This window comes from Phyllopteryx taeniolatus, chromosome 6, assembly GCF_024500385.1.
Source record: "Phyllopteryx taeniolatus isolate TA_2022b chromosome 6, UOR_Ptae_1.2, whole genome shotgun sequence".
Classification (NCBI taxonomy): Eukaryota; Metazoa; Chordata; class Actinopteri; order Syngnathiformes; family Syngnathidae; genus Phyllopteryx; species Phyllopteryx taeniolatus.
The window spans coordinates 15,596,037-15,619,335 of NC_084507.1; the positions used below are offsets into that span (position 1 = coordinate 15,596,037).

General features: G+C 41.1%; 1 protein-coding gene and 1 long non-coding RNA gene across 6 annotated transcripts in view; one reads left to right on the plus strand and one right to left on the minus strand.

Annotated features, from left to right (window-relative positions):
- The window catches only part of grik5 (glutamate receptor, ionotropic, kainate 5), a 204,305-nt gene that overhangs the window by 1,510 nt on the left and 179,496 nt on the right, over positions 1-23,299 (minus strand). For 2 of the 5 annotated variants that reach the window (XM_061776773.1, XM_061776771.1), the window contains 4 exons: positions 21,018-21,243; positions 18,706-18,834; positions 16,870-17,036; positions 5,431-10,702 (listed from right to left, as the gene is read on the minus strand). In XM_061776773.1, the coding sequence (XP_061632757.1) occupies positions 10,082-10,702; positions 16,870-17,036; positions 18,706-18,834; positions 21,018-21,243 (1,143 nt within the window). In that variant the 3' untranslated portion in view covers positions 5,431-10,081. Of the gene's footprint in view, positions 1-5,430; positions 10,703-12,255; positions 12,293-16,869; positions 17,037-18,705; positions 18,835-21,017; positions 21,244-23,299 lie in introns of those variants that run through there. The other 3 variants (XM_061776774.1, XM_061776772.1, XM_061776775.1) reach the window with 3 other exon arrangements.
- LOC133479593 (uncharacterized) lies at positions 13,647-15,587 on the plus strand. The gene is made up of 2 exons (XR_009789016.1): positions 13,647-15,161; positions 15,335-15,587. It is a non-coding gene; the product is annotated as an uncharacterized LOC133479593 (long non-coding RNA).

Genomic DNA, 23,299 nt, shown 5'->3' on the forward strand with positions numbered 1-23,299 from the left:
AGACCTGTATGTCTGAAAATAATTAATAATGATTAATAAAAAAAGAAATAATGTTTCTTGTTTTTCTCCTAGAATCACAGAGTACTATGTAAATGTCGGAATTCTCTTCCTTGATCTGCTGGCTTCTGACGAGGACCCCTAATTAAAAAGTGTCACCATGGAGGCACAATTAAAGGAACTGCATTTGATGAATATAGAAACATTGCATTTGACTCAAGGATTCATATCCCCCATTATGAATATCAGTTGCAACAGCTGTGCTTATGAACCCTATTTCTTACTTTCTCAACATTCGCAGAAATAAATGTGGTTATTCTACACTTTAAAAGACATATGTTCTAGGAATCTTTGTGAAAGTAATTCCCTCACATTTTGCTATTATTAAATGCCTGTAACTAGTTTTGTGCCCAAGATCACACTATCCGAGACCAACACTTGCCCAGGACCAGAACTCACTGAGACCAAGAGTTTTGGGAGATGAGATCGAGTCAAGACCAAGACCGAGACCAGCTGAGACTGTGACAAGACCGAGATCATCAAAAATGTTTTTTTTTTTTAAAACATGACAGGATTGAACAGTTGAAGAGCATTCTCTTATTCTAATTTCCTTCTCAATACATTTGAAAGCCAAAAAAAAATTATTTTATGTATTTTTTTTATGCCCTTTATCAACTCCTAGGCAGGGAGTGTTAATACTTTGAAGTTTATAGGGACATTCTTATTTTTGGGGGTTGTTTTGTTGTTGGCCTTTGAAAAAAGATTTACATCAAAATATTTAAATGCAAAACAACAAACAAATACCACTGATGTCTTTTATCGCACATTTGATTTCTCGTGTTGATAATATTAAAGTTGGTTTATTCCAGATTCAGTGTTTACCCAAAGTTGGTTGTCATATGATAAACTGTAACGCTACATTTCTGGAGAGAAGGGAAACGTGCACGTCACAGTGATTTTTCATGAAATATTGAGTTTGGCCCGCGACGTTGTCCCAATGTTGTATTTTGGCCCACCGTGAATTTGAGTTTGACGCCCCCTGTCCTAAGGGAAGACAACCATTACTGTAACCCATTTGCATAAAGTCAGGTTCAAATGTGCTTTTAAAAGACATGACTTCTTTAGTGCCCCCTCCCACTGTGCCAAATGCCCCATGAGTTGTTATTCGCGTCATGCCTTTTTACACCAGCGATTTACATGCGGGGCAACAAGCTGATTGGAAGCAAATGAAAAGCTTTGCATCACTGACCTGATTAGCTCACTCGACACCTGCGGCTCATTTTGCCAAGCAGATAATTATTTAGCAGTGCTTTTCCCTCAGGGGGGAGGAAGCTTAACGGCAGGCCACTGGTGAGAAGAGGCTTTAAATAAAAGTGCAGCACTACTACTTTAGCAGCTGTCTTCAGAGAACTCCTATAGCTGGCCATCAAAGTGGGGGAATAATGCAATTGGGATGTTTGGTGTCATGAAATTGAAAGCCGGCAACTGTCGAAGTCGCTGAGATTCCCGCAGGCCCCCCAAACGGATGAAATAACGTTTTCTTTGGTTCAAAGCAAATCATATCTTAATTCACGCACTTAAAAAACACATCACAACGATTTATCCATCATGATGGATCTAAGTGCTCTTCCGTTCCTTCTCGTGCAATGGACTATTCCATCTTCTTACCGTGCGCGACTTCATTCAGGAAGAGGGTAGCAAAACAATCGATCTAAGGAAAATGAAGCAGAAGATTGTGAGTGTCAAACTATACTTCAATGTTGATTCTTGTTCTTATCAATAACAGCAAAAGCGTTATTAACTTGTTAATGACCCTCAAGAAAGATTTGAAGGACTCCATCTTTCTCAAGAAATAGGACAATGTTCTCAAATTCGAACTTTTTAGATGATGGTAAACATTCATATTCTAAATCTATGCAGTACACGGATGTGGGAGGGGCGCGCCATGACTGGGTTTGCTTTAAGCCCCCAAATGACGAAATACGCCCCTGGTTATTGACTGGTTGAGCAGTACAAAACTATTCAAAAGGAGGATATATCAGTGTATGATATTTTACTTTTGATTGCTTGTTTTTTACAGATACGGAGGTATCTTGGTTTACCAGTTCAATTTGTTCCCTGACCAAGCTCGAATTTACTCATACTGAACATCAAATCAATTTTCCACATTGAAGTGAATAAAAATGCCATTCATCCAAAAGCCACCACCAATTGTTTTATTACACATAAAAACTTGCACTGCTGTATAGCGTATAAACATTCGATAAAATAGTAAAATAATCCATCCATCCTAATAGAATCTAATCTGGCCGTGTGAGTGTACCTAATGAAATGTCCCGTAAACGGCTCCCTCGCCACCAGTGCGCGTGATTCGCGGCCCTCGAGTTCTCCCGTTGACCGCACGGCGTCGCTGTTGTACAATTGCAAATTGCCAGCACGCGTGCGCCTCAACGTCACTCAACACGTGTGTGACTTCCAGTTTTTCATTTGAATTTTGTTGCTCTAACCCCACGAAAACACCCCACTCAAAAGTCAAAACGTGTCACAATGAATGATTTATTGATATGTTATTATTAAATACATGTATAAAGTATATCACTTCCTGTTTTTTTTTTGCCTTTACTGGACGTCACCGCAATTTCATTCCACCTGCTCCCTCCGCAACAACGAGGGGCAAGTCCAGCCCCGCAATGCTGTGGCTCCTTTGCATCGTCACCCGAGGTGTTTTTTTTGGTTTGTCCACAAAAACCTTGTGACCGGGTCATTTAAATTCACTTCCTGTTATGTATTTTATACTCAAATGTCGTTGTGTTCAAGTGTGTGTCAATGCGGAATCATGTCAGCCCATCATGACAGCCCATCTTCCAGTATATTTCAGTGAATTTGTCTCCGCCCCCCCCCCCCCCCGGCAGTATCCCCGCCGTTTGTTGGCAAGCTTGTACGTGGGCCAAGACGTGGCCCTGGCTTGCTCTGTACCCTCACCGCCCAGACCTGGCGCCCGTCGTTAGACTCTGAAAGGCAGACAGAGTAGAATCTCCCGTTGTTTTAGCACACGCCAGGCACACGGAGACTTTCGGCTGTGTTGCTCTGAGCGGGCGGTCGGAGTTGACCGTGAAAGGATGGCTCGGTCATCAAGGGAGCGAGGATGTCTGATGACATCTGCGCCGCAACTGGACCGATCGCCAAAAGACGTTTGAGGAGAACCGCCGAGCTTGTTGTCCGTGGTGAGTATTCATGGTTGTGCCCGAGCTGGTGGCAATCCTTGCTGACTTTTAGTTGAGAGGCGGGGTACACCCCGGACTGGCTGCCGGTCAATTACAGGACATATCCGGACAAACAACCATCAATCTCATCATTTTCTATAGCACTTATCCTGATTACGACTCGGGGTGGACTAGAGCATATTCCTGCTGAATTTGGGGTGAAAGGCGGGGTACACCCCGGACTTGTCATCAACCATTTTCAGGGCACGTACAGACAAACACGCATTCACACCTGTGCAGTCTGTAATGGACCGAACGCTCATGACTTCGGGAAGTGGGAGAGTCCAGAGTCAACTTTGACTTAAATGTCCAATCGTGACTCCTTTCTCAATGAAACAAATCCCGTAATGCCTCGGATTATTGCTGTGGGGGTCTTCCCGCTCATCATCGCGGTCACGGTGGCCACCTCAGAAGAAGGTCGCATGTTAAACAGCGTAATGTTTGCAGGGCCCAACAAGTCGCAATATGGAGAGTTAAAGGCGCAGAAGTGACAAGTGTCTTTTGTTCCCCCTTTTTCTCAGGCACGGCACATTCAAGGTCAAATGCAGCGTCGGCACAAGTGACAACTGACACATTTGCTCCTGCTTCCGCTATTTCGCCAAGTGTGAATTGAAAAAGAATTGGCCATCTTCCACGGACAGACGTTGCAGTGGACATGAACGCTGATTGACAGTTGAGTTGGAAGAGCGACGAGGCGGCCGCATCTTGTATTCGGTCCTTCAAAAATACAGTGCGAGGAACCCTTTGGAATTTCTTAGATTTCTGCATAAATTGGTTGTAAAATGTGGTCTGATCTTCACCTAAATCACAAGAATTAAAAGAGCCTGCTTAAACCTACAGTATACAACACCAAAATATATATATATTTTGGAAAATAATGTAAACATTCACAGGACATGGAGGAGAAAGTAAGCGAATCCTTGGATTGAATAACTGGTTGACCCTCCTTTGGCAGCAATAGCCTCGACTAAACATTTCCTGGAGTTGCGGATCAGACGTGCGCAACGATCAGGATGAATTTGGGACAAAAGATTCCTGGAATGTCTGGTGTGAATAGCTCTCTTGAGGTCATGCCACAGCGCCTTCTAAATAATATCTTGATAATCTTGTGAATTCGGTGGCACGGTGGCCGACTGGTTAGAGCGTCAGCCTCACAGTTCTGAGGACCCGGGTTCAATCCCCGGCCCCGCCTGTGTGGAGTTTGCATGTTCTCCCCGTGCCTGCGTGGGTTTTCTCCGGGCACTCCGGTTTCCTCCCACATCCCAAAAACATGAATGAATTGGAGACTCTAAATTGCCCGTAGGCATGACTGTGAGTGTGGATGGTTGTTTGTTCCTATGTGCCCTGCAATTGGCTGGCAACCAGTTCAGGGTGTACCCCGCCTCCTGCCCGATGACAGCTGGGATAGGCTCCAGCACGCCCGCGACCCTAGTGAGGAGAAGCGGCTCAGAAAATGGATGGATGGATGGATGATAGCAAGTTGCCAAGGCCCTCGGGGAAGGATGCACGCCCCTTCCATAATGCGCCCTCCACCATGCTTCATAGTTGGGATAAGATTCGGATGTTGATGTGCTGTGCCATTTTTCCTCCACACACGGCGTTGTGTGTTCCTCTCAAGCAATGCAACTTTGGTTTCCTCTGTCCACAGACTATATTGCCAGTAGCGGTGTTGAACATCCAAGTGCTTTTTAGCAAACATCAAATATGCAGCAATGTGTTTTTTTTTAGAAAGCAACTGCTTCTTCCTTGGTGTTCTCCCATGAACCCTATTATACAGCTTTATACATAAAGTCACGACCTCAACCCAATTGAGATGCTATTGCATGACTTAAAGAGAGCTATTCACACATCTCAACGATCTTGCTGAACATGCATGTGCTACAAAAATAAGAAATTGTTACAAGTGAAAAAACGTACGACGGTGGCTTCTGTTTTAATGATTTTATTCCAAAACAAGTTTTATCTGCCTATGAGTTTTGCACAACAGGGTGAATGTAGTCCCTCCTGCCCCCATCACCACACTCAACAATAAAGATCCTCTAGTTCAGCAACAGGAATATCAACAATGCAATCAGAATATTCATGACTCTGTTTCAATAATCCATTTAGCACTAATTTAGAAATACGAAAAATAATAAATCCAAAAGAACATAATCAAAAGAGCCCCCCCCCCCCCCCCCGCTTTTTTTTTTTTTTTTTGCATGAGTGACCACTCGAGACATCCTATTTGTTTTGTGACCCTCCCTTCCCCTTGATTTTTATACAGAGTTGACATACGTTTGCTTTTCTTCTTGCCAGTCTCATAATTGTGTTGATTTGAAGCTGGCAGAGAAAATGGAAAGCGGAAAAAAAATATTTATCAAACATACACAAAGAAGACATTTTGTACAAAATGCTTTTGGACAACAGGCTTGATTGCAGACGGCTGTGAGTTCCAGTAATGATTTGTTTTGTTGTTTTTTTTTTTTAACGTCACCTCTGCACTTGAAAGGGAAGCGGAATGAAGCTCGGATGGAGTCTACTGTTAAAGCGGGGGTACACACACACAGATTGTTAACCTCTTGATGATTTTTAAAATGTGAGACCCCCCACACATCCGTCCGTCCATTTTTTTCCGCTCAAAACGGTTTTAGTGTGTGGTGTACTCACACAAATGGTGATGGTTGTCGTAGTACCAAGACTGACCTGCAATAGGGAGCACGGTGTCAAAGGGGAACCAAAATGACAGAAAATATAAGGAAGAGTCGTTCTTGAAAAGTAGCAGCAATAGTAAAAGAAGAAGAACAGAAGAAGCTAGGCTCACTAGCTTACCATATCACAATCACAGAGTTGGTGGCTTGGCCGAACAACGTTTTGATTGTACTCATAAGGGTCTGAGATCGTAAATATTGAACAGGTTTAACAATTACGACTGTCACATGTGACCACTTTCCCAGCAGACTGGAGAGGAAAAAAAATCCCTCTGAACAAACCCCACACCACAGAATAATCAAACTGTCAGAATAATTGCAAGGAGGGAAAAAGCTCAAATTTGACCCGATTATCTGTATGTGTTTACAACGCTTTACAATTGTCTGCCTCAACTGTTTTCCGAGCAGACCAGGGAGCAAAAATCACTCCTGCGCACACCTTTCAGAGGTATCCCATAATGGGGCTTTTACTGAGTCTGATCGGAAGGGGGGGAGGATGTTTAAATATGACCTGGTTGTTGCTATGTGTGACAATGGTTTACTGTCTAATTGGGGAGGAAAACAATATTCTTAAGACACCACAGGATAATCATTAAGGATAATCTTTCAGAGACATCTGTGAATTGTGCCTTGACTGACTTGGATCGCGTAGGAGGGGAAAAAAGGCTCAAGGCTCCTATTATCGGTATGTGTATACTCCGTTACAGCCATTGTCTAGATCAGGGAGAAAACAAACATCACTCGTACACACACTACACCACAGGATAATTTCAGAGACATCTGCTGTGATCGCAAGGGAGGGAAAATGCTGAAATTCGGTCCGAGGTGGACGCCACTTTCAAGAAATCATTATGGTGATATCCTACAAAAGTGCTCCGCCCAAAGGCGGGGAAAGAAAAACAACAAAAAACATGGAAACTGGTGGCTGTCAGAAGGTTTCGCATCAGCAACTTCAAAGACAGGACACAAATAAACATGAACAGAGAACAAGTGAGCTGGGAATTTTACAACATTCAACAATTCCCTTCATTTAGTTTCCTCTGGGCAATGTGCTGGGAATATCTCAGCAGCTAAATAGGGACTGAATTGAAGGACGGAACAGACACCGTTGTTGTTTCAACCAACTTCAACAGGACCGGACTTAAACGTTCTTGTCATATTCCTGACTGCTATACGATTCCAAGCAGAGGGGCACGCGTCCTGTATTCCGGCTAAATTTCGATGGAACCCTTGTTGTCACAGTCACTGAAGGGATGGGGGAAGGGGTGTTAAGGCTCTGAGTTGAAATGAGGAGGCTTCAAGAACAGGTTGAAGGGGTTTGGGTGGTGGTCAGGTAGTTATTGAGGCACTAACTTTTAGCCTTTGGTGCGTGGGCGGGTTAGGGTTCAGATTATGGGTTTAGTAGCTGAGGGCTTCATGGTCAAGGGGATTCATGGTTAAGGGTTTCGACCAAGGGGTATGGGGTTTACATTTGTTATGGTCAAGGCTTAGGAAGACAGGGAAGTTAGTGGTTATGGGGTTTGTCGATTTGGGTTAAAAGGTAACGAGTATGGATAAAGGTTTAGGGGCTAAATTTCAAGGTTGTCATGCTGGTGCTCAGGGGCCTAGGTTTATTGTAAAGGTCAAGGTGTTTGGTGACCAGGGTTAGAGGTTTAGGGTTTAAGAGGGTTGATGGTCGAGGTTTAGGCTGTTAGGGAGTTAAAGGGCTAATGGTGTTTTGGTGGTTAGGGTTATGGGTTTAGAGTGAAGATGTAAGTGATATGGATTAGGGTTTATGGTTTGGCAGGGGATAGCGTTAAATTTTAAGGGATGTCACGCTGATGCTCAGTTTAGGAAAGGTTTAAGAGGGTTTGGGGACCATTGTTTAGGGTTAATGGTAAGGGGCTTATGGTTTCACGACAATGTTTAGGAAGATCATTGGTGGTAGTGGTGGTTTTGGGGAAGATAGTGTTAATGGTTCAGGGTGAAGGCTAAGAGATATGGATTAGGTTTTATAAATAATGTTAAGATGTTAGATGGTTAGGGTTTAGGCACGGAGGGCTTTACAATCAAGTTGTAAGAGTTAGGTGTTTAGGGGGGGATAAACAGCTAAGGGTTCAAGATAAGTGACATAGGATAAGGTTAGGGAACTTTATGACTTGTGTTGTGGTTTAGGGCTGAAGAGTAAGAGACATAGATTGGGTTTATTGTTCATGTTAATAGGTTTGTGGTTCGGCGACAAGGTTTAAAGGGTGTCCTTGCTGGTGGTTTAGGAAGTTGAGGGATACTCTTAAGGGGTTTGGGTTAAAGGGTAAGGGATATGGATTATGGTTTAAGGTGTGTGCTGGGACAAGGTGATCACGTATATAAGGTTTATATAAGCTAGTGGTACCGTTGAGGGATTTTATAAAAACGGTTAGTGCTTTAGGGGTTAAATGGTGAGGGGTATCGATCAGGGTTGGTGGTGAGGTGGTTTGGGTTTAGGTTTTAGGTGATTGGCAGTTAAGATTTTCAGGGTTAAGGGAGAAAGTTAAAGTGGTTTGTTGGCTAGTGCTTTTATTTTACGGTTATCAGGGTTGGTGCTGACAGTCAGGTGTTTCAGGGGTAGGTTTTAGGGGTCAGTTAAGAGTTAATGAGTTAGTGGTTTAGGTTTAAAGGGTAAACGTTTTGGGTTATGTTTAGAGGTGTGAGGGAGCTAGGGTTCCGTTGAAGGGTTAAGACCATTAGGGGTTCCAGTGTATTGTCAGTTTAGCTGTGGCTCAGTAGGTAGAGCGGGTCGTCCAGTGGCCGAAGGGTAGCTGGTTCGAATCCTGGGTCCGGCCCTCCGCTTGTAGAAGTGTCCTTGAGCAAGACAGTGAACTCTAATTTGCTCCCAGTGGGCCCGGCAGCGCCTTGCACGGCAGCAGCCACCCACTGGTGTGTGAATGTGAGTCTTTGTAAAGCGCTTTGGGCATGTGATGGTGTGGATAAAGCGCCATATAAATACAGTCCATTCGCCACAGTTTTAAACCAGTCCTGGTCCTGTTTTAGCATTTTTCTCTAAAGGACAGGGCCTCGTAACATTAACAACTTGCAATTAAAAAAGAGAGTCGTTTTACCCAACCGAAAAACATATTTCTTCTCAATCCAGTCATCAGTATGCCATCAACGTGCTCAATTCCCAAGAACTTCCCCCGGCCAGGCGAGAGGAGTAATTAGGCAATCAAAAGCTTGAGACAGTATTGACGAGGCTGTGTTGAGTCTATCATTCTGGCAGAAGGCCTTCGCGCCGGACAGCCAAGTCTGTAGCTGCAGTCACAGCTTGCTGGCGCATTAACAACTGCCTTTAAAAACATTCCCAGAATTAAAGGATCAGGACCCGTCTAATCACAGAGGATGAAGACCTAGCTGCTTTTTTAGTTTCCTTCTGTCTTACCTTATATCTCCCGGGCAAGGGAACTGCTTAACGAGGGACATTCATTCCCTATTTTAAACCCTCCCGCGAGACTTTAATAGAAGGGTGCTGTGCTGCTCGCCACAGGTTCTGCTCATTTTAAATCCTCACACACACACCAGTAAGAATGAACTACAAACCAGACTCTTGCAATTGCACAATGTTGAATTCCATCCTTCCAATAGCGGCGGCGACAAAGGGAGGGACACAAAACTCTCAAACACAATTAGCCGCAGTCATGTTTCTTGCTGTCATTGTCGTAATCCACTGCAATTGTCACATTGAAGGCTTTTTATTGAACTTCCACTTAGAACAAATGGTAACAAAACAAGACAAAGAATGAATAAAACATGTAATAATCCTCAGGAAGTTTTTCTGTTCGATTTAAAACAGCAAACAGGTACAACACGTCCCCCAGCGAGTGTATCGTTAGCTTCCGGAATGTGTCTTCGGAAGAAAAAAGGAGAAAAAAAATGCGTCACTCGAATGGAGAAAGGTAAAAAAATCAAAAGCACGGTCTTGCCACGAACACTTCCATCAGTTTTTGTCCAAACGGGAGTGTTAAAAAGCGCATGCGAGCAAGCCACTGCTGTTTCGGTAGGCTTCAAGGTCAAGTTTCCGTGTTTTTGTATCCACTGGTTAATTTTTCTTCATTCCTTCATCTTCCCATTTTTTTTTTTTTCACTGTTTCGGGATTAAGCAGTACCTTGCCTCCCCTCTCAGGCCTGGTCCACTAATAGGTCCGCTTTGTTCAGGTTCTGTTGAAGAGGAATGGGCCGGGTGGTGTGATGCGGGGGACTGTGCAGCCGCCCGGGGCTGGGACCCCCTCCGCCCTCGCTGTCCGTGTTGGACGAGGACGGGGGAGGCGGTGGGGGCAGCCGGGGCAGGGGCGCCGACGACGGCGGTATCCTCGAGATTGTTGAACCCAAATTGCTGTCCGATCTCAGGCTCTGGATGCGACGGCACTCCTGGCAGATCCTCACGTGGGTGCAACTGCGACTGGGCAGCGGCATCGGGGTGGGCGCCGGCGGAGGAGGGGTGGCGTTAGCTCCGAGGGGATCTTCGAGGAGCCGCTGGGGACCTGGGCCCAGGTCAGGTGGCCCCGCGCCTCCTCCTCCGGCCCCGCCGGTGAGGGGGCCGGCACCGCTGTAGAGTTTGCCGTTGCTCAGGCGCATCTCTCGGACCAATCGCAGAGGCCGCGGGGCCCCTAGGGCAATGCGGTTCGGGTGGCGCAGGGCCGCTGCCGAGCTACTGAATGGGCGGCGGCGGCGCAAGCGAGCGCTCTTCTTACAGGAGACGGCGTTTCGGAACTCTGTGATCATCTCCTGACAGACAGACACCTAAAAGGACGACCAGGAAGGGGAGCAAGGAGTAGGAGGGGAAGGCGGGAAAGTAAAGACGAAAGGGAAGGAAAAGAAGGACAAAGAGTAGGCAGGCAGCGGAACGAGACGGCACAAGAATAGAAAAAACAACAGAAAGGGTGGAAACAAGGCCCAAAGGAATGGACACAATGCAAAAAATAAATTCATTAATTCCAAAAAAAAAAAAAAAAAAGGGTGCAGGAGCAGCGGAGTTGGTGGAGTTTGAAAGACAGAAATGAGTGGGAAATGGATTTCGGGATGGGAAGAGTTTCCAAAGAGCAGAGAGTTATTACAATCCAAAGACACGGCAACACCCAATGTCGTTTAGTTCAGCAGTCCCCAACAGTTTGTGCACCAAGGACCGGTTTCACTTAAAGCAATATTTTGACCGACTGCCAGAAACAAATCAAATTACAGAACCACTCGCAGAAGGTGAAAATATGCGCTATAGAGAGACCTTAGAAAAATTTGTAGATTTGGCTCTCCTTTCTCACACGTAAGGGACACCGCATTCCAAAATCCCTTTAAAAAAATGACACTGAATGTAGTTAGAATTATTGGGAGACCTGCATTTGTTTCTCTTCCATGACCTGGTCCCATCTTTGGGTAATGGGAGACAATGACACCCTAAGTGTGTTACATAGGTCCAGTCTATTACGCCATTTTGTTTTGGTCACCGTTATTGCAGAAAATTCTGCTTCACAAAGATAGGATACTGGAAATGGAAGCAAGGTATTCAGTTTTTGTTTTATTTTGGGGGGGGGTGGAGGGTGAGGGTCAGCTTTGAAGGCATCGTTGCCTCATTTGCGAGCCTGTGGCCACATTACGCAGAGCAGTTTTGGTGCGTCAGAATCACCTGTAGTGATATACCCATAAGTAGGACCCATTTCAGTGTGACTTGCGAGTTTAATTCTTTCTGTAACTGAGCTTGTAACTCAGTTTAGTGGAGGATGCAGGGGGATTTTGTTGCATTCGCTGCCACCATCTTGTGGCAGTGTATCTGAAGCTCGATCATCAGTCAAATTTTGGCTCGCGACACAAAGCAAAAAATAAAAAAATAAAAAATATTCGACCGAGCAACAGCTTGTAACTTGGAAAACTTGTAAGGGAAGGTATCACTGAAATGTCTCTTAAATGCACCTCGTTTCCTTGGAAGTTGTAGACTTCTTTTTTTGGTCTTTTCCCCTTTCTAAATAAGCTCTCTAAGGACATTTGTTTAAGCTTGTGGGCTTCCTTTTTTATATATTGTATCACATGACCGAGTTTGACGTGTCCAGAGGGAAAGGCGGATGGACCTGATTTTTAAAATAAAACTTCTTTTAGATTGTAATGCTCAACTACGTTTTTTTTGTTCAGTCGCTCTGTGCGGCCTGGTACCAAATGGTACCGGTCTGTGGCTCAGTGGTTGGGGACCGCTGGTTTAGTTCATGGACACTTCATCATGGCAACATGGAGGCTCAGGCAGGCCAGCAACACACACTTTTCACTACTACACTACAAACAGCGTTCAAAAGAAAAAGTCACAGACTCACATAAACAGAAACAGTACTCTTTGTCAGAGAACACAGACTGACGGACAGATGACAGATAGAGCGAAAGAGAGACAGCAACGGTGAGATGGGGGGAAAGAAGAAGAAGAGGAAGAAGTAATCCAAAAGATGGAAGACGAAGAATACCAGAATAACAAGTGAGGCAGGGGTTCTCAAACTTTTCTTTTGGGTGCCGGGACTTCTTATAGGGGAGAATTTCTTTTTCAAGGAAACCTAATAATCGTCACGGCACTTAAACATAACTACCATGTGCAATTTTTTTCTGGAAAGGACACCTTTTGTTCTTGGAAAAAAATAGCAGGACATTATTCTTGAAATAAAAGCTAAGGGGTAATTGCTTTAGTACTTTTGTTAGTTTCAGTCCCCAAAAGTACTGTAGGTGAAGGTATGCATTTTTTAAAAAAATGATACGACATAATTTATTGCTAGTTATTTTGCAGACTCAAAAGCTACGGCTAGCGGACCTCTGGGGTCCTCCGTCCCCAGTTTGAGAACCCTTGATGTGAGACGTGTAAAAGGAGATACATCATGACATTTAATGTCGGATCACAACGCTGCATTAAGCAAGCAAATATTGGCATTTTACAATATTGCTTCTCCGTACCGTCGCATTTAGCCCACAAACACCACATCACTGACATTGACGCTCAACACACAGAGGTGCACACTGACCTTAGAAGCAGGCAAAACATGCAAAATGGATTCTAATTGTGTTTGGGTTGTGGCAGTGGAGTAGATGGTTTTGTTAGCATGTTGGTCTTTTATCCAGTCTTATCAGCATTTTGAAATAGTATGTTTTGAAACGTAAAATCTATCAATCTGCCCGACTTGTTGTCAATTAAAGTTGCTCTATATGGGATATATCTTACCAATTGGTAGCATGTTAGAATTTTATCCAGTCAAATTAGCATTTCAAAATAGTGCCTTATTACACGCCTTGATGTAAAATCCTTATTAATCTGCCCAATTTATTGTGGATTAAAGTTGCTATCTGGATTTGTTTTAGCATTTTATCCAGTTTAAACTTTTGAAATAGTACCTGACTACTGGGCACGATGATCATTGTGTAATGAGGTTGTATCTTGCTATATGTTAGCATTCAATCTATTAGCATGGTGGCATTCTATCAATTCTCATTAGAAATCAAATCTGACTACACAGGACATGATGTAAAATCCTTCTCAATTGGTCCATGCGTGTTCTGTATTAAATTTGTAATCTTGCTACATGCTAGCATTTTATCCAGTCTCATTAGCCTTTCCAAGTAGAACCAGACTACTAGGAAAGCTGTAAAATTCTTATCAATCTGCCCAAGTATATATTTGCATACCAATTGTTAGTATGTCAGCATTTTATACAGTCTCATTAGCCTTTTGAACTAAAACCGACTACAGCACATCGTGTAAAATCCTTTGTCGATGTGAACATTTTTTGTACCGAGGATGCTATCTTTGATCAATGTTAACAATCCATTTGTCCGTGTGTTCGCATTTATCAAATATTATTACAAATAAAACCTGACGACAGTAAGCTTATTATACATCTGCCTTAAAATTGCAATCTGGATGTTCGTTAAAACACCAATTGGTAGCATGTTAGCATTTTATCCAGTTTTGTTAGGCTTTCAAAATATTGTAATACCAGACTACAGGGCAAGATGTAAAATCCTTATCAATCTGCCCAAGTGTACTTGTTGTTAGCATACAAGTTGTCAGCATGTTAGCATCTTGTAAACTCTTTACTGTTCTGCCTCAGCATTTTTTTTGGTCGTAATGTTTTGAATTCCTATCACTTTAGATTTTAGTCCTTTATCCCACACTACACCACTGGGTTGTGCTGTTTGAATAGCTCGTCTCAGTCCGTGTACTTTGTGCCCATTCGTTTTTCCTTCTGAAGTAGGGAAACAAAAAACGGGAATAGACCCTATTTTTGTTTTTGTTTTGAAGTATGCACCGTATTTTCACGACCATAAGGCGCACTTAAAAGTCCAAGTTTTCTCCAAAATGGACGGGGCACCTTATAATACGGCACGCCTTATGTGTGCACCGAGTTCCAACATCTATAAATGTTGTTGTGTGATGAGCGCTCCGCTTGACTTTTTTATTTATTTATTTATTTTTAGCATTTCCTGCCGACACGCTGCTTACACAGAGGAAAAGCGGACGTAGCTGAGGACAGGGGAAGGACGCTAAAGCCACGCCCCGAGTAGGAATATAGAGCGGGGTGTTTTTTTAATTAATTTATTTATTTAAAAATTTTGTACAGTTTTTTTTTAACCGCTTTACTGACTGGGAGCATTTCCGGGGTGTGCATTGTGCAAAACAACATCGGTTTGGCTAAGGACCCCCGAGCAGCCGCGAGAGAATTCAAGATCAACGAATCCATGGTTTGCAAGTGGAGGAAGCAGGAAAACAAGCTTCGCCAAGTCAAGAAGACGAAGCTGAGTTTTTGCGGGAAAAAAAGAAAAACAAAACGGGGAAACAAGGCGAGGTGGCCAGAGTTGGATGACCAACTCGAGCAATGGATTAATGAGCAAAGAATAACTCGAGGCTTGCCATCATTCCGGGAGGCTTGACGAACCGCTGGACATCCGTGTAAACAGTGCCTTGAAAGTGAAGTTGCGAGCGGCGTGGAAGCGATGGATGACAAATGTCGAACACAGCTTTACTAAGACTAGGAGGCAGCGCCGGGTGAGTTGCGCCACCATAAACTTGGATTGTGGGTGCTGGGTTAACGTGTCTGCTTGCACTGTTGTTCGAGCTTTCGCACGGCAACGAGACTGACTCAGACCTGGCGTGTTTGATTGAGAACTTGCCCAGCTGTTCATTTTGGATACAGACGATGAGGACTTTGATGGATTTGCGGATGAGGATTGATCAAAAAATAACGTGAGTACATTGTTAAATACTTCAATAAAGTACAACCCAACTCAGTTCTGCTCCCACTGCCTTTTTAAAAACATTGTTTTAGCGTGCATGCATGCTACCGTATGTTTTAAGCTAGCGTATGTTTTACCATGCCTGCGCCCAATAACACGGTGCGCCGTGACCCAATGGTTAAGATCATCGCCTGCCACCATGGGGGACCTAGGTTCAAGACCCCGACTGGACGATCCGCCAACATCCCCTGGACTCATGACTGTGGTGTCCTTGAGCAAGACACTGATACCCCGAAATGCTCCCCGGGCGCTTCAGCTGCCCCTTGCTCCAGTGTGTTCCACTAACATGTGTTCACTGTGATGGGTTAAATGCAGAGAACAAATTTCGTGTACATGCATGCATGTTCATGACAATAAAAGATGATTCTAATTCTAATTATGTATGTGTTAAATACAGAAAAAGACCCCGTAACTGAGACTGCGCCTTTCATTACGGTGCGCCCTATGGTCGTGAAAATACGGTAAACAGGAAACGAGTCGTCTCCCATTTCTTGTTTGAAAATTGGAAATTGAACAACAGAAAACAAGCTCTTATCTGATGTTACTAGTTCAAAAATTGGAAACTGAAAAACGGAAAACGAGCCTTTAACTGATGTTCTATTATGTGTTTATTTAACACAAGTCGGGAAATAAGATTCAACCATAATTCTTTTCCTCAAACTTCCTTTATACGGCTTTGCCTTGACCCGGAAAAGAGGTGTGGCTCCGTGCCAACGACAACACTAAGCTAGGGAGGTCAATGTCGTCAGTGTATTCCATGTGCCTTCTAAATGCCTCTTTATACTCCCGCGGCCGACAATGCCTGTATTGCATCACGTGACCGACACATTGGCCCACGCGGCCCCGATGCGTCACTTGACACGCACATGGCAAAAATTGTTGCTGCGTGCAGAACGCCGTGGAGAACATCTCTCGTGATTGGTCCGTTTTAGTCTCATGTCGTGATGACGTACTCGGCCATGAAGGCACATCGGTTAGCCAGGCTCTGACGTATCTAGTGTTCATTTCTATGGCTGCCCTCTGTTGATATTAATTAGCTTGGGCTTTTCATTTCATTTCGAAGCCTCCGTTCTCCGGGACTTCTCAACATGGCTGGCTTTAAGCTATGCCAACTTGATAGCCTAGATAAAAATCAACAGCATAACTATTGGTGAAATCACTAAGAGAGAACTTTCCGAAGGTGGATCTCAGAGCAAGAAGCAGCAGAAGAAAGAACGTCTACCGGGTCAAGCCAAAGCCACATAGAGAAAGCCTAAGAAAAAGAATTATGGTCATATTTTATTTCCTGACTCGTTTTAAAGAAACACATACTAGAACATCAGATAAAGGCTCCTTTTCCGTTTTTCAGTTTCCAATTTTCAAACAAGAAATGGGCGACGACTTGTTTCCCGCTTTTTGTTTACATACATCAAAACAAAACAAAAATAGGGTAGTTTCCCGTTTTTTGTTTTGTTTTCCTACATCAGAAGGAAAAATTAATGGCTGCAAAGTACACAAACCCATCTCACATGCACGTAACAAAACGGAACCCCAAATAAACACAGCAGGCACAAATGGAGACAAATCCAGAAAATAATCAAATTGCTCTCACATGCAAGCACACACATACACGTAAGGAAAAATTGAAAAAGATTTGGCAGGGCGCCATGGGAACCTACTGGGGTGTGTCTGTGGGTTCGACGAGGGCAGGTATGGGGGCATACCTCATCGGTCTCTGCCGAGCGGCGTGTTGACCATACAAATTCCATGATGGCCACAAACACAGCAATGATGAGGCCGCAGATGAGTACCACAAAAATGCCCCCAATGTTCTCCATGCCCAGACCTGCGTGAGAGAAGGGCCACAAAATGAAAACAATTGCAAGGTTTCCTAATAATTTGTGCAGATGATTTATTTAAAGTCGAAAACAAAAGTATAATGACAAAAGCTAAAAATACAGTCAGAATATTAAGAGAAAAAGTTGTGAAATAAGAATACATTTGTCATATTATCCTAAGTCATCATGTGTATGAACAGTTGATATTTAGACGCATATGAAATTTAGAAAATAAATAAAACATTTTGTCATTTTCCAGAAAAAGGCCTCATTTTACACAGGACAACATTTTGAACAAAAAAATATGTTATTTGCAGGAAACAGTGTGAATTGTATGGGAAAAGTTATCATTTTACAAGAATACAGTATTAATATTGAGGGAAAAAATGCCAGATTAATTCTAAAAAATATATATATCTATAAAGAAAAGGTCAAATCTTAAGAGAAAAAGTCTTAATTTTACAAGAAAAAAAGTTATAGTTTCACAAAAATAAAGTTTTATTATAAGAAAAAGAAATCACAATTGTGGGAAAAAAATCTACTGTATGTATGAGGAAAAACATTCTTCCCTTTACAAGAATAAAGTTGAAGTTTTACAAGAAAAATATTCCAAAAGAGGATAAAGTAGAAGAATAAAGTAGCAATATTATGAGAAGGAAATTTGTGATTTTTCTAGAAAAAGATAAATGCAATAAAAAAGTACATTTTATGAGGGATAAAAGTAAAAATTCTACTAGAAAAAGGTTTATTATAAATTGTATCATTTTACAAGAATGCAATGTTAATATTCCAACAAAAACATGCTACATTTGTTTCTAGAAAAAAATACATGTAAGGAATGGCAGCAATTTTACGAGAAAAAGTCTGTATTTTGCAAGAATAATGTAATTTTACAAGGAAAAAAAAGTCATGATTTTACAAAAATAGTTTTATGATAAGAAAAGAATGTCATAATTGTTCTAGAAATAATATACTGCGGTTTCCTCCCACATCCCAAAAACATGCATGGTAGGTTGATTGAGGACTCTAAATTGCCCGTAGGTGTGAATGTGAGTGCGGATCGTTGTTTGTTTCTATGTGCCCTGTGATTGGCTGGCAACCGGTTCAGGGTGTACCCCGCCTCCCACCTGGAGATAGCTGGGATAGGATCCAGCAGCCCGCGACCCTCGTGAGGATAAGCGGTAAAGAAAATGGATGAATGGATGTATGAATAAAGTATTCACTTCATAAGAATAATGTAAAAAGAAGTTGTAATTTTACAAAAATAAGGCTTTAATATGTAAAAAATACATAATTTCCTGAGGGAAAACGCTATCATTTGAAGAGAATAAAGTAATAATATTATAAAAAGGAAAGTTGTAAATTTCTAGAAAGAAATGTAGTTAAAAAGTATGAAAAAAAATGGCACATCTTACAAGAAAAAAGTTAGTTTTCATTGGGTGAGAAAAAAGTCAAAACCTTATGAGAAAAAATTTGTATTAATGAAAAAATGTGATTTTACAACAACAACAAAAAAGTAATACAAAGAGAAAAGAGCAGCAAATTATAAAAATGAAGTCCTTAATTTTACGAGAATAAAGTTTACTATTGGTTATTTATTATCAAACATACACAGAGATTTAAAAAAATATATTCTGACTTCTTAAATCAAAGGGAAGTCATCATCAGTGGACTGACCTTTGGCACGATGGTCCTCCTCTTTGGGACACTGTCCTCCCTCCCACCACCTCCTCTTCAGGATCTCCAGTCTGTTGTTCTCCTGCAGCTGGAGGATGGCCAGCGTGATCTCATCTCGAAATGGCGAACCTGGAGGACGAGAAGAAGAGTGATAAGTGAAGAGAAGAGGAAGGAGGAGTGTTTATCTTTGTCATATGGTGAAAATAAAAAAGGATTGATGGCAGATTAAGAAGAAGATTACAGCAAGAATCAAGCAGTTTACACAGAAGATTGCCTCACAACTGAATTAAATATAAAATGGCTGAGGCTTTTACTCAGCTTGGGCGAGGTGTTTATTAGAGGAAGCCGTTTTCAATTTCAATTTCTAAAATCTATATTTCTTGCCTACTTTTGGCACCGTATTACTTTTGGCACCGTATTTTCTGTCTCTCTCTCTCTCATATATATATATATATATATATATATATATATATAAATTTTGCAACCACAAATTGTAATTTTATGAGGGAAAAAATGCATTGTTTCACGAGAAATTAAACAATTTTACAAGACAAACATGGCAATATTGAGGAGAACGTCTGAATTTGATGAGAAACAAATGTCAAGTCTTAATTTTACAAGATTTAGTTTTATGAGAAAAAAAATAATTTTCAAGAAAAAAATATTCTTACAAGTATGTACAATTAATAATTTTGAATTTTATATATTTGATGAGAACAAAAGTTATAATTTATGAAAGTTTAAAAAAAAAAAAAATTTACTCCTCATGAAAACAGTCTTGATTTTATCAGAAAAAAAAGTAGTAATATGAGAACATTTTATGGCTTTTTTGAAGAAAAAAACCTTGATTCATGAGAAAAACGGTGTAATTTTATGAAAACGTTTGTAATTTGAGGAGAATTTTACTTTTATGAAAAAAAATGTTTATTTTATGGGGGAAAGGTTGTAATATTGTGAGCAATACAATAAATACAATGCAATCAATACATTCAAAATTTTAGAGAAAAAAGATGTAATTTTATGACAAAATTGCAATTCTGTGAAAAAAAGTCTTCATTTTCTGACAAAAAGTTTTAAAATTTATAAGTTGTGATGTCATGAGAATTTGTTATTTCTTATTATTCAGAAATAAAATGGAATTTTATGGGAAAGACGGCTCTAATTTCATGAAGACTAAATATATAATTATTATGATTGTAATTATTAATATTTTGAAGAAATCGACAAAAAAAGAGAAAAAATAACTTCAGGAGAAAACGTTTCAGTACAAAAATTCTTAATTTTATAATAAAAAGTGGAAATTTTATGAGAATAAATTATTTTACTCATTTTTAGAGAAAAAAATACCAGAGCTCTTTTAACAGGCTGCCAACTTAAAGGCGCCATCTTTGAGATAAGTAGTGGTCAAAATCAAGGTTTAGCTCCAATTTTGACATATAGGGGGCAGTCCTATTCTCATTTGCTCTGACATGCACTGTGAGCTAGCTGTAAGGTCTTATATAGATAGGTGTGTGGCTTTCCTAATCAAGTCCAATCAGTATAATCAAACACAGCTTATGGCTGTGTGATATTACAGTTTTTCTTTTTTAATAAATCAGCGAAAATTTCAACAATTCCGTTTTTTTTTCCTGTCAATATGGGGTGCTGTGTGTACATTATTGAGGAAAAAAATTTACTTAAATGATTTAAAAAATAGCTGCAATATAACAAAGAGTGACAAATTTAAGTGGGTCTGAAAACTTTCCGTACCCACTGTACGTTTGGACTTAGACCACTACTGCACTTTTGTGTTTTTCTTCTAATCCCAGTTCGTGCTTTTTATTTTATTTTTTGAAGGCAACCTAGATGATACTTACCGGGTTCCAACATTTAAACTGAAGATGAGCCAACATGAATAACTAATATGATCCAAGTCCAAAAGAAAACAAATCTGTGGAAAACCACAATTATCCAGAAGACGTAATCATTGCCATATAAATCACCAAGATATAAATCCCCCAGTTTTTATTGCAGCCACAAAACTTTCGATCACTCTCCTACAAAATTAAAAAAATAGATCAACCCACTCTAATTCTTAGTGGCTCAATTAACTATGTTCAAACACAAGATGGAAAAAAATAAATTGGCGGTGCAGTGTTAATTAAAAACACGAGTGTCTATTCTGGATATTGGAATACTTGAAGATTCTTTTTGTTGATTAAGATTCCAGAGTGTAGATAAACGGATCTCGAGCGCACAGGCGATAAGCTGCCCTACTTTCCTCACTACGCTGTAACAAGTGCAGCACTAAGGAGAGAGTCAGTAGCACGTACCCAGCGGCATGCCGATGCCGTATCCCTTGGTGTCCAGCAGGCCCCCGATCTGCGTGAGGTTGCAGTTGAGGCCGCGGTGGTACTCGTTCATGGTGCTCTCCATCAGGAAGGCGTACTTGGAATTGACCACCCGGGCGATGCCCTCCTCGGTGCTTTTGACGAACACGCTGGGCTGCTTGGAGTTCATGTAGTTCCACATGCGCTGGTACGTCTGGTAGCGAGAGTTCTGCACAGTGAACAAGGGCAGATTGTAAGGGGGGGGGGGGGGATAGGAACAAATGGGAACATGTGCAGGGTAGCGAGAGTAGACAGTGATTACAGAAAGTGAACATGGACCCTGTTGAAATAACAGCTTTTTCTGATGTAAAAAAAAAAAAAAAAAAAAAAAAGACATCAAAATAAGTCATTTCAAAATGGTGTTTAAAGAACTTCGTATATTACCAAATGCACAATTGAACTGAAAAATACATTATCCTGCTCAGGAAAAAAATATTTAGAAATGTACAGTACTGTATGAGCTGGTTGTATACAGTCTTTTTGGGTGGGAGTCAATTATATAAAAAGCATATTAAAAGTCTACACACCCCTATCCAAATGCCATGTTTTTGTGACAGATGTGATAAATTATTTGAAAATTCTTTTCCACCATTAAATTGGCCTATAACCTGTACAACTCAATTGAAACTTTATTTTAATCTTTTTGAGAAAGGAATTAAAAATAAACAACCAAAATAATGTGGTTGCACAAGTGTGCACACCCTCTTATAACTGGGATGTGGCTGTGTTCAGAATTAACCGATAACATTCAAACTCATGTTAAATAGGCATGTTTATGACATACAGTACCAAGGCATTATCAAAGCATGTAGTTGGAAAATAACGATGCGCGTTATAAAAAAAGCATTGTTATTCTTGAAAAGGGGTAAAAGACATTCGAGCGATAGGGAATGTGGAAAAAGATGCATGGCGGATAAACAGGGAGAGGATACAATGCATGTATGTGTGTGTGTGAAGATGAAAATCCGGTGTGAATAATGACGAGGAGACATCAGCGCCAAAGAGATGGGAGGAGGCAAGAAAAAGCGAGGTGACCCGAGGGAACGCATTATTCGCCGGTGGTGTCGAGCTGATGCATCATCATCAAGAAGAGGAAATGGTCTGTATTGTGTAGCATTAGCAAACACTATTGCTTGTACAGTTGTTTTAGGAATAATAGGTTGCTGTGTCCGTAAAAAAATAAAAAAAATAAACACATTTTAAAAAAGCAAGTTAAGCTCAGAATCCTGAGAACAGCTTTGATTTACGTTCACGCAAATGTATGGAGAACACTGCACGTTCTATTCTAAATCACAACTTGAAAGAAACATTAACAAAACGCGTTATTCTTGTGATTGTGGTGGAGTCCATGCAACACAGATGTGAAGCAGTTCTCTATTCCCAAATGAAAACATGAAAGAAAATGTGATACATTTTGTTATTTGTGTGAATTTCATGGATTCCATGCTACACAGATGTGAAGTAGTTGTCTATTTAAAATCAAAATGTGGAAGAAAAACTGATGAAATATGCTATTCCTGTGAAGTTGTCAGCTATGAAGGTCTCTGTTCCAAATCACAACATGAAACAAAAAAAAAAAGATCAGATTCGTCATTCCTGTCAAGTCCGTGAACTCCATACAACACAGATGTTAAGCCGTTGTCACTATCAAATCAAAACGTCAAAGAAAAATATCACAATTTTTAATGCTGTGAAGTTGCTGGACTCCATGCAACTCAGATGTGAAGCAGGTCTCTTGTCCAAATGGAAACACAAAATTCCAAGATACTGTACCTCATATCTCTATTACATGGAGTCCACCAACATCGTGTGCAGTTTTCCCAATGTGTTTGTGTGTATGGAATAGGTAACTTTGCACCTGTGTTGCATGGAAATCACCAACTTATAGAATAACATTTGATAGATTGTTCTACCATGTAATTAGACTAACCAAACTAACTAACTAGTTAGTTAAAACTGCCTCACATCTGTGGTTCAGGAGTCCACTAAAGTCACAGGAATAACACATTTGATCCATTGTTTTTTCACGGTTTGATTTGTAATACTCAACTGCTTCACCTCTGTGTTACATAGAGTCCACAAATTTCACAGGAATTATACATTAAAACAACTGCTTCAAATCTGTGTTGCATGACATCTACCATATTCACAAAAACAACATTTTTTTTTTTTTTTTATGTTTTAATTTTTAATAGAATGAGCAGTGTTCACATCCGTGTTGCATA